Genomic DNA, 15,013 nt, shown 5'->3' with positions numbered 1-15,013 from the left:
TTTGTGCTTCCTTTAAAGACACTTCTGCTTTGGACCTGTTCTTCTCTCACCCTCCTCCAGAGCCTCTCCATAAAGAAGTGCAGGGGCTGGCCTTCATCGACGTGGTCTCCAAGCTGCGGTCGCACGAGAACAAAACGGTGTCCCACCAGGCGTCGCTCACAGAGCAGAGGCTAACGGCACAGAGCTAAATGACTCTTAACTCCCACAGCCCCCCGACCCCCAATGCCTGCCTCATAGCCAATCCCTGCCCCCCCATTCCTTTCTACAGAACCTTCCTCCCTCTGTGTGTTTCCCATCGTCACGTGCCAAGGTATCCTGTTCCTCTCCCCTGTCAACAGCCAGCTGTTCCAGCTAACTACCCCCCCCCCCCCCACCACCCCCCGTGCATTCATCCTCCGTTCCAAGCAGCAGCTCCATCCATATTAAAAAAACAAGGCACCAGTAGACAGCCTTTTCGTTTCGCAATAGATAGACATACAAAGAGAGAACACTTTTTATGATGACCATAGCTGTGAAACCCATTCACTTCAATAACTCGCCGATAACGTTAAAAAAAATGTTTAAAAAATAACACAAAAAAAAAAACGATTTAAGTTTGGTGGTTTGAAAACAAATTTAGCAGCCAATGCATCCTTGCTGTGTTCTTTACTTCCGTGTCCCATGTTAGCTTGAGTACCAGCCCGAATTGAAGTCGACGTGCATGTTTTAGTCCAGTTGATGGTGTATCCGTGTTCATTTTGAACCTGTCACGTACACGAAACCACAGCCCTGTGGCAAATCTTACAGAGAATAGTGTTCAATCATGTTTGTACTTAAACTGCCGTTTGAAAGGAGTTTGCTTGATAATCCCACTCAATCCTCTCTCTCCCCTTTCACTTTCATACAAACCCAAACTAAACCTGACTTATTGTCCCAAACAACCTTACTGTTATATCAGGGGAATGTTTAGAATGGTGAATCGTTACAGAATATATATAATAAATATATCATGTAGAACAGATATGTCAAGTAGAATAGGGTATGTTGTTGACTCCTGTTACATTTCTATCTGCAATGTTGTGAACGTTTCACCCCCAACTGAACATACCCCAGGCTTGAGCTCCACTAGCACATACAAGTGCCCACCTGAGCGTCCTCAGACATGGAGGAGATCATGCGTAGGTTAGAAGTTAGAACCTCCAGAAGAACCCAGTTACTCACTCCCTGGTCTCTGAGAGTGTACAGTGAAGCAGTCAGCCATACCAGGTATATACTGTCTGGATTTGTTGCTTTTATCATGAGTCGGGGACCAATGGGGTAGCGCTGTACATTTCAGAAGATTCCTATATCATATTAAGTGGTTCCTAAGTTATTTAACACTATTCCCCCCCCCATAAGCCTATCAGAATGGGCCAGTCTGGGGACACCCTCCCCTGTCGACTTGTGGTACTGCTCTATGGTTTCTCCCTGCCAGTTCTTGGTTTGCATGTGTGATGGTTTCTCCCACTCAAAGTATCGATAACATGCACATTCCAGCATGTTGGATACTGCGTTAGGCACCGTCTGGTGACATAGGCATTTTTTTATTATAAATTATTTGTTTATTAATCGGCACTTTGTTCTTTATTGTCAGGTATGAATGGTAATTTATCCGATTTGTAACCTTACAAAGACACAATCCAATCAAGATGTAACCACAAAGTAACTGCATTACGATATTATAAACATAAATGTTTGTTGTAAATGTCATTGATGAGTTGTACATTTGGAAGATTGTAACTCGAACAGATAATTAAAGATGATTGCTGGCGATAATGTATTTGTTGTTCCTAGAGTTTGTACTGCCTGTTGATATATTAAGAAGAGGGGGGGGGGGGGAGTCTTTTTCGTATCATTCATAAGCCACTCTATTCATGTTTCATTCATTGTGTGCCAAACAGGGTTTTCTGAGCTATGGTGTCACCTAGGCTGCATTCCATTCCAGAAGGTTGCCCCCTCCCTTCTATCCTAGTTCACTCCTCTTCATGGATCTGGGACAACTAGGTAGGGGTGAGTAGGAGCCCCATCTAGAATGGAATCTAGCCTCACATGCCAGGCTTTAAGGCCCTTTGATAATTCTGGCATACATTGGTAGTTTTAACAGTGGTGATGGAATGTCCATTGATCAGATTAACACCTACAGTTGAAGTCGGAAGTTTACATACACTTAGGTTGGAGTCATTAAAACTCGTTTTTCAACCACTCCACAAACTTCTTTTTAACAAGCTATAGTTTTGGCAAGTCGGTTAGGACATCTACTTTGTGCATGACACAATCATTTTTTTCAACAATTGTTTTACGGACAGATTATTTCACTTATAATTCACTGTATCACAATTCCAGGGGTCAGATGTTGACATACACTAAGTTGACTGTGCCTTTAAACAGCTTGGAAAATTCCAGTAAATTATGTCATGGCTTTAGAAGCTTCTGCTAGGCTAATTGACATCATTTGAGTCAATTGGAGATGTACCTGTGGATGTATTTCAAGGCCTACCTTTAAACTGAGTGCCTCTTTGCTTGACATCATGGAAAAATCTAAAGAAATCAGCCAAGACCTCAGAATACAAATCGTAGACCTCCACAAGCCTGGTTCATCCTTGGGAGCAATTTCCAAACGCCGGAAGGTACCACGTTCATCTGTACAAACAATAGTACGCAAGTATAAATACCATGGGACCACGCAGGAAGGAGACGCGTTCTGTCTCCTAGAGATGATCGTACTTTGGTGCAAAAAGTGCAAATCAATCCCAGAACAACAGCAAAGGACCTTGTGAAGATGCTGGAGGAAACGGGTACAAAAGTATCTATATCCACAGTAAGGTGAGTCTTATATCGACATAACCTTAAAGGCCGCTCAGCAAGGAAGAAGCCACCGCTCCAAAACCGCCATAGAAAAAACACTTTTTGGAGAAATGTCCTCTGGTCTGATGAAACAAAAATAGAACTGTTTGGCCATAATGACCATCGTTATGTTTGGAGGAAAAAGGGGGAGGCTTGCAAGCCGAAGAAGCACGGGGGTGGCAGCATCATGTTGTGGGGGTGCTTTGCTGCAGGAGGGACTGGTGCACGGTGCACAAAATAGATGCATCATGAGGAAGGAAAATTATGTGGATATATTGAAGCAACATCTCAAAACAGCAGTCAGGAAGTTAAAGCTTGGTCGCAAATGGTTCTTCCAAATGGACAATGACCCCAAGCATACTTCCAAAGTTGTGGCAAAATGGCTTAAGGACAACAAAGTCAAGGTATTGGAGTGGCCATCACAAAGCCCTGACCTCAATCCTATGAAAAAGTGTGTGCGAGCAAGGAGGCCTACAAACCAGACTCCAGCTCTGTCAGGAGGAATGGGCCAAAATTCACCCAACTTATTGTGGGAAGCTTGTTGGAAGGCTACCCAAAAAGTTTGACCCAAGTTTAACAATTTTGTTATCTTCTGACCCACTGGTAATGTGATGAAAGAAATAAAAGCTGAAATAAATCACTATTATTATTAATGCAAATAGTCTGGGTAGCCATTTGATTAGATGTTCAGGAGTCTTATGGCTTGGGGGTAGAAGCTGTTTAGAAGCCTCTTGGTACCGCTTGCCGTGCTCAGTCCTCCTTTTCCTGTAGTCCACAATCAATTAGAAATCGTTCCTTCAGACTCGAGACATCCAACTGAGTTACAAAGCACCGTTGACAAAGAAATGAATGTGTCATGGAGTCCGGCAGTGAAAGAGGAAGCCAAATCACTTTGTCATGTCCCTTCTTTATTAACAATTAACACTATTAACAAAGTCATCAGGTCAACAAAGAAAATTATTTATTTCATGGAAATGAAAGAAAAACAGGAACTTGTTCTGAGGGCAGAAAAGAGTGAGATTGTTCAAGTTCATAAAAGTCACGTTAAAGGCCATACTGGGAATCAAGTGAAGAAACCACTGAATGGCAACCCTTGTGTTATGCCCTCTGCCACCCAGGACACCACCCACCAGCCTAACGTTTTGGTCTTTTCACTCTAAACAGTCAAAATAAATGTTAAAGGTCAACTTTAGAAAGGTTCAAACCGGGGACTTTGTGTCTCACAACCCATGTTTAATGCCCTCCTACCTCCCTAACAGGATTTATTTGATTGAACTCTCACCTGTCACTGGTCCTGGCTGTGATTGGTTAACTTGGTTAAAAGTCCATCCACCTCGGTCATGGCTATAAGCGTTTGTTAAATTAAGTCAGTTAATTTTTGGGGCATTTTATCTAACCCTTATCCTAATTCTTCTAACCTGCTATGTAAATTCTCCTAACCTGCTAAGAAAAGTCAAATCTGACAAAAGTGGTATCCCATCTTGTCAAAACCAATCAAACCTCCCACTTGGCCTTATCTTTAGCTAGACAACTGAAACCACACAGGGATTTGAAACAGGGACATTCAGCATGGCAACCCAAGTGCTACACAATCCACCACCTACAAATGACAGCAACTGAGTTTTCTTTTCACTCTGGCCGTTGTAATGTCCCACCAATGGTTGTTTCGCTTTCATCCAACCAATCACATTCAGCCCTCAGAACAAAATTGAATAAGGAGTAGCAGGGATTCCTAAAGATTGACACTATTCACTTTGAGGTATTGAAAACAGAAGACCACCATAGTGGACATGAACTGAAAGTGTGTTTTAACCATTAAAAACCTGTATGTAGAGTGTGCAGAGATCAGACAAAATACATTGATACTTAAAAACACCCAGTGCAGTCAAAAATGTGATTTTCCTATATTTTAAGTCTATTTTATACTGTGAACATGATAATGTTATTTTAGTGTCAGAGCTGTTTGAAAATACCACCTGAAATGTCATCCTGTTTTGGTGGATGTAGTTTTACCCTTCACTGTTGACACCACCATGCTGTAAATTAGTAAATAGACAAAAAAAAATGTTTTTACTATTTTACTAGGCAAGTCAGTTAAGAACAAATTCTTATTTTCAATGACGGCCTAGGAACAGTGGGTTAACTGCCTTGTTCAGGGGCAGAACAACAGATTTTTACCTCATCAGCTCAGGGATTTGACCCAGCAACCTTTCGGTTACAAGTCCAACGCTCTAACCACTAGGCTACCTGCCACCCAATAAGAAAGAGTTCCAAACTTCTCTGCCAATATCAGCTAATTTTCAGTTTTCCCCCTCCTAACTCAGACCACTCACAGTCCTAGAGAAATTGCTCTTTGCTAAGAAGAGATTGAAACAATTATTATAATTTTTGTATCCCTTTTTTCTGCCCAATTTCGTGGGATCCAATTGGTAGTTAGTCTTGTCTCATCACTGCAACTCCCATAGGGAGTCGGGAGAGGCGAATGTTCGAGAGCCGTGCGTCCTCCGAAACACAAACCAACCAAGCCTCACTGCTTCTTGACACAATGCCCGCTTAACCCGGAAGCCAGCCACACCAATGTGTCAGAGCAAACACCGTACTACACCTGCCGACCGTGTCAGCGTGCATGTGCCCAGCCCGCCACAGGAGTCGCTAGAGCGCGATGGGACAAGGATATCCCTGCCTGCCAACCCCCCCCCCCCCTAACGCGATGCTGGATCAATTGTGTGCTGCCCCATGGGTCTCCCGGTCGTAGGAGACCCTTAGACCACAGCGCCACTCGGGAGGCCAAGAATATATTTGTGTTTATTTTCAACCATTTGAATTGAAAACAATCACAGTAAGGTACTTAATTGTAATCCAACAAGTATGTGATATTGAGATAAAAACGGCTGCATTGGACCTTTAAGTGTGCTTGATTTAGTTTGCCTGTTAAAATGGAACCAAGAGACTAGTCCCAAAAGTGCAAACATGCTAAATCAAGCACACCTCAAGTATTTGAAAGTATCTGAAATACCTGTATGTATTTCACCAGGTGGTAGAGATGGCATGGGATATAACGAATGCTCATTTGTGCGACAAAAAACGCTTGAACCGACAACGCTTCAGCAGTTCAAAGGAAACGTGACTTAAAGGCTGTGACTACTACTGTACATTTGCCCTCTAGCACCATTACTCTCTTTCCTAAGCTCACAGTGTCACCACAAATACAGCTACTATTTTACTGTTAAAAATACTTGTGTCAATAAGATAACTTTTGCACATTCTAATGAAACAAAACCAGAATCCATGCTACCGTGACCAGTATGTTGACCACATGTCCCGGATCGTGTGACAGTCCCACATTTTTCCCCCTTTGTACCGCGTCCTGCAACGAAACAATCATGTCCCGCATTTTATCAACAAATTCAAGCACCACTAATATGCGCTTATGAAAAAGATATATCATTAGGATGTGGTAGTCTAAGAATACTGGTGATGTTAAACACTTCTCCAATCGTTGTTGAGATCTGATATTTTGCCCAGCGCCAGACGAGACGTAGGCAATGTCATATCATCAACCAATCACATTTGTAAAAATCCTTTCAGTTCAGTCTAAATTGGGGGGGGGGGGGGGCTGCCAAATGTTTTTATTCATGTAGGCTACACTGTCCCGCAATATCATCCTGTAGTCTTGCATTTGGGTGTTTTAAATGTGGCCACCCTATGTGGGACAGGCATGCAGTGCATTTACAAACAACTTTCCCCCAAGTTTTTTGGGGTCATTATTTTCTGTACATTTCTACACAAAGTGTTTGTCACATGGATGGAATCCCATGGAACAATGGAGATGCAAAACAGGGTCATTTTCCCAAAATTCCCAGGTTTTCCAGAAAACTGCCAACTGGGATTTCTGGAAAACCTGGGAATTTTTGGAAAGTTACTGGAAATTTGCAACCCTAAAGCCATCTTTAAAAAGGATCAGAATGTGCAGGTCACCATGGTGCAGGTGTTCTCAGGAATCTTTCCCAGTGGTAGCAGGCTTTGAGCATTGTCTGATGCGCCGAGAATGGCGTAGCCATGCTGAAGAGACCTTGGGAGAAACAGACATCAAGGTCAGTCACAGCTCTTAAAACAAACTAATCCTAGTCCCATGTCAATGTATTACTGGGGTGAACTTTGAGAAATGTCAACAACAGAGTTGTATTTGTGACATAAGGGCACTATAAAGCACAGCTAGCTAACTTGGTAATCCTTACCTGTGCATTCCTGGGTGAAGACAGGTAAACCGTGACATCAGGTAAACAAACTACACAGCAAGAGAAAGAAAAAAAGCTAAAGCATGTTCTTTCTGGTACACAAGAGCAAAGCCAGGGAGTGTATTCAAAATGCGTAAAGTTTTTAAATGTTATCAAGTGTTTTTCAGTAGTGTTCACAATACTCTGGAACCAAGTCCATTTGCGTTTGAGTGTGCGGTAAACATGTAATGCATCCTGAATACACCCCTGGTGGATAGGTTGGGGTGGGCATGGTCAGGGGGGCACGGAGGGACGGTTTGGCACAGTGACGGAGTGGAGGAGGGATCTGAGGGAGGTGGAGGAATCCTTTCTCAATAGTCTGAAAGCGTTTCCATTCTTCATGACAACAGGATGTGGAGAGAACTGACGGGTCCTTCTATAGGCAGACATTTTGGCTATTCGTTGGCTTTGGAAAAAGGGCAATGTGTCTTTGGAAATGTACAGAACCCACTACACCCCTGGCAGACAGTGTATACAGGGCAGGCTAGTTAAACCTGCATTTAAGTCTGTCATTTCAGCCTGTGTTTACCCACAGACGTTTTAGCTTAAAGAGTCTAACATTATACTGTAAGCCAGCAAAGCATTAGATTTATGTTATATATTATATCATATTCCTCAACTCATTGGGTCGAATTGCAGGGGTCTTGCAGGGTCTGGGCTGTGGTATATCATTGACTACGGTGGCTAGTACTGATTCACAGAGGACAACAACAACACCCACCGGCTAAAGTACATACACACGCTCGCGAGCATGTTCCTCACGCGTAGTACGCAGACCCTTTCTTTCCAGAGTGAGGCGGGGGTCGGCGCATGGAGAGAGAGGGCGGGGGCACCCTGACGAAGCATGGGGGAGGAAGAATGAAGCGTGAGGTGAGTTGGCATGACGATGGTGTGGCAGAGTAGGCGTGTGTAACAGCTAATCCCCCAGTCACCCTGCCAGGGTTGGGGGTGGGCATGAGTGAGTGGGGGGTGCTGTGCTCCTGTCTCCTAGTTGAGTGGCCAGCTGGGGTGGCAGGTAACCTAGCGGATAAGAGTGTTGGGCCAGTAACCGAAAGGTGGCTGGTTCGAGTCCCCGAGCTGACTAGGTGAAAAATCTGTCGACGTGCCCTTGAGCCAGGCACTTAACCCTAATTACTCCTACACGTCACTCTGGATAACGGTGTCTGACAAATGTAAAAATGAGAGGGGCAGAACCTATGTGAAATAACTCTGTCAAACTAGGAGGTGACGTGAGTAACCAGAGCAAAGCCAAAGAAACTACAACTAAAAGTTTTACTGGACAGCCTACTCTGGATCGATGTGTACATCAGAAAAACGAAGAATCTGGTAAAAGGCTGATGTAGTGGTTACACACATCAATGCTGTAACTTCTTTCTTCATTCTGACAGTAGGAGTACATTTTCACTGGTTTCATCCATTTATTAAACCACTGTTTAATTTTCAGCAGCTTGATACATATGGCCCAAGGTCTTCCGACTCTTATTCTGTGCCAAATGAGGGAGGCACTTTTTCTAAAATGTTAATCTGGTTTTGAAATGTGATTCCATGGTCAAAGGATTTCCATGTCGCCGTGCTGCAACTTTAGCCCACATGGTGGCCCACTTTCAAAATAAAACAATTGTAGAACTTTGAAATCTCTGATTTTCAATGCCGCTAATGCTTATGCTAAGGAGTATGGAAATCAATAATGAATCCAGATAATAATGAAAGATGTAGGGAAATGCATAAGACGTTACAGAATGAAATTGAGAGATGTATTTTCTTCTCACCAGCTTGCTCTCACAGCTTCAATGTCACTCACTAAGTTTTGTGCCAGACATATTCCAAATATCTGTAAAAGAAAGAAAATAAATTATGAATGTGATGTCTGTTGTACTTAAATGTTTTCATTAACTGAGTCACATGCAAGCTGCTCATGCTCTAAATTTCTGCTCTTCGACGATACTTATAACGTCCCGGATTCATTTGGGATTGGCAGTTGTAATGCAATGTGTTTTATCTCCACAAGATACTAATATGATGGACACCAGCCATATCAGTCATGTGTAGTGTGTCTAAACATCACTATATACTGCTGAGACAAGTTAATGTCCTGAATCAGAGTGGCTTGCTCTCTTTCTAAGCTGAAAGTAGTCAAAGAAATGTTTCTCTTACCTGTAACAGTGCAACTCCTATGAAGATCCCAGCCACTACTGTCAGGTTGTCCTGTAGCCACTTCTCAAACTGTGGCACACAGCCTTTCACATGGATGTAGGTCTTCTGCTCTGCGTCCTACGACAATGACACGTTTATTACAGGGAGGCTTCTTTTTGTGCCCCTTTTTGTGGTATCAAATTGGTAGTTACAGTCTTGTCTCAATTCTGCAACTCCCGTACGGACTCGTGAGTGGCGAAGGTCGAGAGCCGTGCGTCCTCCGAAACACGACCCAACAAAGCCCCACTGCTTCTTGACACAATGCCCACTTAACCCGGCATCCAGCCGCACCAACATGTCGGAGGAAACACTGTACACCTGGCGACCGTGTCGGCGTGCACTGCGCCCGGCCCGCCACAGGAGTCGCTAGTGCGCGATGGGACAAGGACATCCCTGCCAGCCAAGCCCTCCCCTAACCCGGACGACGCTGGGCCAATTGTGCGCTGCCCTATGGGTCTCCCGTACAGGGAGCTTCTTAGCCTCCAAATGGCATGAAAACCAAGCATATGCCTTCATTATACAACCATCGTATTACATAGCCCTTCATTATATTATAGAACTTTATATATTCTCAGTAATGTCTCTTACATCATAATAATAGAGGCTACTATATCAGGGAAACGAGAGGACAAATGTAAGGGAAGGAAATAGGAAGGCGGAGGGGGAAAGAGGAGAGAAATGGAACGGCACTCACCGTTTTGGCTCGTACGTCATAGCCACACTGCGTGTTTATCACATCCTCCTAATGAAGAGAAATACAAGTGTTATCAAAAAGAGAAGTCAGCTGCCAATACCCCCCAATTACCCCCCATTGCTAATACTACTGACACCCATGACCATTTCCTGTTCGTGTGTCAATTCATGTTTGAGTTTCTGACCAATAATATGAGCATGTTAGCATTAATGCCAGTCTGAGAAATGGGTTTTGCTATCTCATAGATACTGCCATTTTGAAAATTTAACTAGGCAAGTCGGTTGAGAAGAAATTCTTGTTTACAATGATGGACTACCACGGCCAACCCAAGACAACGCTGGGCCAATTGTGCGCCGCCCTATGGGACTCCCAAACACGGCCGGTTGTGATACAGCCTGGAATCGAACCAGGGTCTGTAGTGACACATCTAGCACTGAGATGCAGTGCCTTAGACCGCTGCGCCACTCGGGAGCCACTTGGGACTAACCAGAAGCAAAATAATTTTCAGTGAACTACCCCTTTAACTGTAAAAGTGTGACACATTCATCAGAGAGTAAGGGAACACAATTTCCACTACATCTTGTAGGATTCATTGTTGAAAAGTGCCCCAATGATGAAAGACGTTACTGTATTAGTCCTGATCTCCCCCATACCATTATGAACATAATTTATCCCTTGATGCTCGTCACAGGCAGTCCCATGTAACTGATGTTTTCTGCATGTGTGGAGGCCATTGTTAGTGTTCTCTCCCTCCCTTTGTTGCCAGGACTTTTGTTCCCTCCCTCTTTTCTCTTCTGTCACGTTCTACCTCTCCTATGTCCCAGTGTCACAGTATCTATTCTTCAGTCAAACCCTTTTGTTGCTCACTTTGCTTGTCATTCTCTCTGACTCAATATTTCTTACTACCTCCCTCTACTCCAATTGAGGCACTCTTATGAAAGCAGTTTAGGGCTGTGTTCCAAATAGGAGACTCACTTTCCTCCGTCCTTGACAACTCCCCCTCACATATTTGAGGAGACTGGCTCAGTGTACTAAATACCGCTAAAAGAAGAGCCAGTATACAGTATATCTGTATAAGTCTGGCTAAAAGGAGTTTCCACCATATTGCTTTTTACCCATCCAGTATTTTCAGATCTGCAACAGCAAGCCAAGGACAAAGGGGAAGAGAGTTGTTTTTCAGTTTGGAATCCAGGCTTGATTACCGAACTCCATGACCCCACGTCTCTGACCAACCCTACCTAGCCCCTGTGAGACTTTCTTACCGCAGGATCCTTGGTGCAGCAGGAGAAGGGGACGCCACATTTCTCCCGACTGGGGTTGGTGTCCGTGCAGTTGAAGTAAATGTTGAGGTTCCAGTCGTCTGCTCCGAATGCGCCGCAACACTCCCACTGACAAAAAGCAACAGAGAAGAGAACGTCAACAGCACATCCACGTTTCTTCCTTTAATTTAAAACGTTTTTCACTTTAAATACCCAGGAAGTTCCAGGAAGTTCCAGGAAGTTCCAGGAAGTTCCACTACCTCACAATGCACAGGTTGACTCATAACCCACAGTCCACGAGATTATATAATAAAGTCCTGGATATTGCTCTGGATAGGAGCGTCTGATCGATGACTAAATATGTCCAAAAAATATCTAACCACTGACTAAGTTTATGACCTCTCACATAGCCTAATATAATATTAACTCCTGCAGAAGGAAGTATCTCTTGCAGTAAAATGATACACCAAAATGTACATTGACTCAGGAACAGGAGTGTTTCAGCATCTGAGAATGAATGTGCGGTTAGGGATCATCTGTAAAGGTGGTGAGGCTATCTTTATCAGCATCATAAAAGCTGATAGTATTTCAACCACATAAAATATGCATCCAAAGCGAACTGAAATCTAATAGTGTTTTAACAGCTTTTAAAATGTGTTAAAATCAGCCAAACTCTTTTTTTAGGGGGGGTTATTGCATTTTCTACCCGGTCCCTAAACATCTTTGCTGCGTGAGAGAAGCATAGCTGAAAGAGAGAACCAACTTTACCGATGTCAACTAGATTGTAGTTTTCATTCTATCAATTTATGACATTCTGGTGAGCAAGGGTTAATTTAGTCTTCTAGTGCAACAAGTAATGACAGAAGCTGCATGTATTTAATTATAGACAAGTTGACTAACAATTAGCCTACCAACATTTTGGAAATTTTAAAGCACAAATGTAGGCCTATCTAGGAAGGCCTGTCAAAAAATCTTTCTGCCATCTCTTACTGTACAGCGCATTTTCTATATTTGTGGGTTAGGGTCGGGCCTCAGATTTTCACATATAGTCAGGCAGTTGCAGATGGGTTGTTAGCAATTGCGTGCGGGTGAACAAAGAGCTGACACACACACACACACACACACACACACACACACACACACACACACACACACACACACATACTGCAGCATAGCAGTGCTATCATATATGGTAAAAACAAAGAGTCCAATGTTTAGAGGGAATGACTGTAGTGAATTCCTCTCTCATTTCACACCATCAGTGTGGGTGGTGTGTGACTGACAGAGATTGTGGAAGGCTGAAAACAGGGCACATATTTACAGCGTCTCAGAGCAGGATGCGGATCTAGGATCAGTTTTGCCTTTCAGATCCTAATGAATAAGAAGAGGGGGGGGGGTGAACTGATCCTAGATCAGCACTCCTACTATACGACGCTTTGTGAATAGAGGCCCAGATGGAATACGCTGGCTACACGAACAAAGGCCTGCCACTGAATAGAGAAACTGAGACGAAGACCAATCCAGAGAGGAGATTCTACACAAGGCCCTTGTGAATTCAATACATTTGTTGGCTAAAGCATATCAATTCATTTCTGATAACAATATAAGGAGCCCGAGTGAGGATTTTAAAACACATTATTGAGTGAAGCAAAACGAATGAATCGTATATTATATCATATTTAATGTTTAATTACCGAACCACTGTATTGCATTGAAAGTAATTCAGCATAACTCATTTTAATATGGTAATAGCTTTAGCACCTCATCATTGTATGATATGATTAGCAGTCCAATAAGTGAAAGTGGTTGAACGAGTGCTGAGGTAAATTGCATTGAACACGTTCATTAGCCATCAACTGCTTTGCTCCCTTCCACCGTTCTCTCGGTCTCATTTTAATGTTAGTCTTTATAAAAGCAACTCCATAAAATACAGTTTAAAAACAGACAATTATTTTGGGTTCATTTAGGTCCTAGGTCCTTAGGACTACGATGTGTGCATTTGAGTTATTTAGTAGACGCTCTTATCCAGAGCGACTTACAACTCCGTCAGGCTACCTTCAGTCTAAAGAAGAATCACAATCACTTTTAATCGCAAAGTACATTTGCATGTACCAGGAATGTGACCTGGTGAAATGGTGTTGCCATAATAAAACAGAATACACAATAGACAGAATCTACACAATAAACGTAATATACAGACAGATACACATAATCTATACAATCAACTGAATATACAGACAGACGATACACAGAATATACACAATCAACTGAATATACAGACAGACGATACACAGAATATATACAATAAATGGAATGTACAGAGAGATGATTCACAATAAGCTGAATATACAGACCGACAATACACAATACATGGAATATACAGGACAGACGACACAGAATATACACAATAAACTGAATATATAGATAGCCGAGACACAGAATATACACAATAAACTGAATATACAGACAGACGATACACAGAATATACAGACAGAATGTTATTGACGACATACACAAGTATATACCCTTTACACACAGAGCAATAAAACATTTTCCAAACAAATTTAAAACAGACCTGAACAAATGTAGGGACCAACTATGATACATATGTACAACATTAGTAATCTTACACAAAACCTAAGTACAGCAATGGTACAGTAGTAACTGCAGTTTCACAGCAATAGTTCATTAATTAAATTCAAGGGAGAGGCAAATACCAGTAGACACTGGGGCCCTCAAGAACCTGGGTAAGTCAGCCCCAGTGAAAATCCTCACATGACCTCTCCCACAATATCTGCTCCAAGTAGCTAATCTGTGATTCCTCCCCCATCTATCTCCAGTGTATTACAAAAGAGTTGCAGTCCTCTTTTATCCAGTAAGAGCACTGATCCACTGGCTTGTCACATCTCCAACCAGTAACAGTTCACTGTAAGCCCTTGGGCTCCATAAAGTACTCTGATCGCCTCCTGTGTCAGCAGTCTGATCCACCTTTAATATCTTGAGGTGGCTTCAGTGTCCCTTGAGGGCATCTGTACTGATGTATGACATGCGCAGATTGAGTTAAGTAAACATGTTGAATCTGATCACCGGTGTTGTGACTCCTAATTTTAAAATAATACTAGTGTCTATCTTTCACCGTGAAGCCCTTTACGATGAGACCTTTGTCCAAAAGCGTTTACACCGAGAGATGTTACAAGTACAGCCGTCTCTGGCGAATCTGGCCAAAAGAACCTAAGAATTATGCAGGAACATAATTGATGGAAATCAGTACTGTCTGCAGATTTTCACAGCTCAGCACGAGGCTTGCCAAACTTGATGCAGTCTCCTCCACCAGAGTACCCACTACGACTGCTTCACAAAAAGGGTCTTGAGCAGCCATGCCACTTGCTTAACCAAATAGATCATTCATGACCACATTGAAATGAGTGAGACTCCAGAAGAGCAGACCAAAGATGTATCACTTCATGTGGGGGACCAGAATTCATATTTTTTTAAATTACAATTTGGAGATTTCCGTGACGAGCACAGTATTTAAAATCCTCCATTCAGCAAGTCAAGCACCTTTACACACTTATGTAAGGCATGCTGCAGTATTTTTTAACCTCTTTGCAATTGAGACTAAGGCTCTTAATTTGTTTACAATTGTCAAAGCAATATTATAACGGCCATGAGAATTCTTTGTGGAAGCTACCGACCTTTATACTTACATGATTTTGAATCACGTCTCC

General features: G+C 42.7%; 2 protein-coding genes across 8 annotated transcripts in view; one reads left to right on the top strand and one right to left on the bottom strand.

Moving 5' to 3' along the window:
* The window catches only part of LOC139416111 (RAP1, GTP-GDP dissociation stimulator 1), a 59,559-nt gene extending 57,765 nt beyond the window's left edge, over window positions 1-1,794 (top strand). For all 5 annotated transcript variants that reach the window (XM_071164404.1, XM_071164406.1, XM_071164407.1 and 2 more), the window contains one exon: window positions 61-1,794. In XM_071164404.1, the coding sequence (XP_071020505.1) occupies window positions 61-188 (128 nt within the window). In that variant the 3' untranslated portion in view covers window positions 189-1,794. The remainder of the gene's footprint in view (window positions 1-60) is intronic.
* A 1,955-nt stretch (window positions 1,795-3,749) lies between these two features.
* The window catches only part of LOC139416116 (tetraspanin 5a), a 28,478-nt gene continuing 17,214 nt past the window's right edge, over window positions 3,750-15,013 (bottom strand). The window contains exons 5-11 of one of the 3 annotated variants that reach the window (XM_071164414.1): window positions 11,289-11,414; window positions 10,027-10,074; window positions 9,294-9,410; window positions 8,909-8,970; window positions 7,861-7,973; window positions 7,101-7,150; window positions 3,750-6,934 (exon numbers count right to left, since the gene is read on the bottom strand). In XM_071164414.1, the coding sequence (XP_071020515.1) occupies window positions 7,898-7,973; window positions 8,909-8,970; window positions 9,294-9,410; window positions 10,027-10,074; window positions 11,289-11,414 (429 nt within the window). In that variant the 3' untranslated portion in view covers window positions 3,750-6,934; window positions 7,101-7,150; window positions 7,861-7,897. The remainder of the gene's footprint in view (window positions 6,935-7,100; window positions 7,151-7,860; window positions 7,974-8,908; window positions 8,971-9,293; window positions 9,411-10,026; window positions 10,075-11,288; window positions 11,415-15,013) is intronic. The other 2 variants (XM_071164415.1, XM_071164416.1) reach the window with 2 other exon arrangements.

This window comes from Oncorhynchus clarkii, chromosome 9 (assembly GCF_045791955.1).
Source record: "Oncorhynchus clarkii lewisi isolate Uvic-CL-2024 chromosome 9, UVic_Ocla_1.0, whole genome shotgun sequence".
Taxonomy (NCBI): Eukaryota; Metazoa; Chordata; class Actinopteri; order Salmoniformes; family Salmonidae; genus Oncorhynchus; species Oncorhynchus clarkii.
This window is presented reverse-complemented; position numbering and strand designations above follow the sequence as displayed.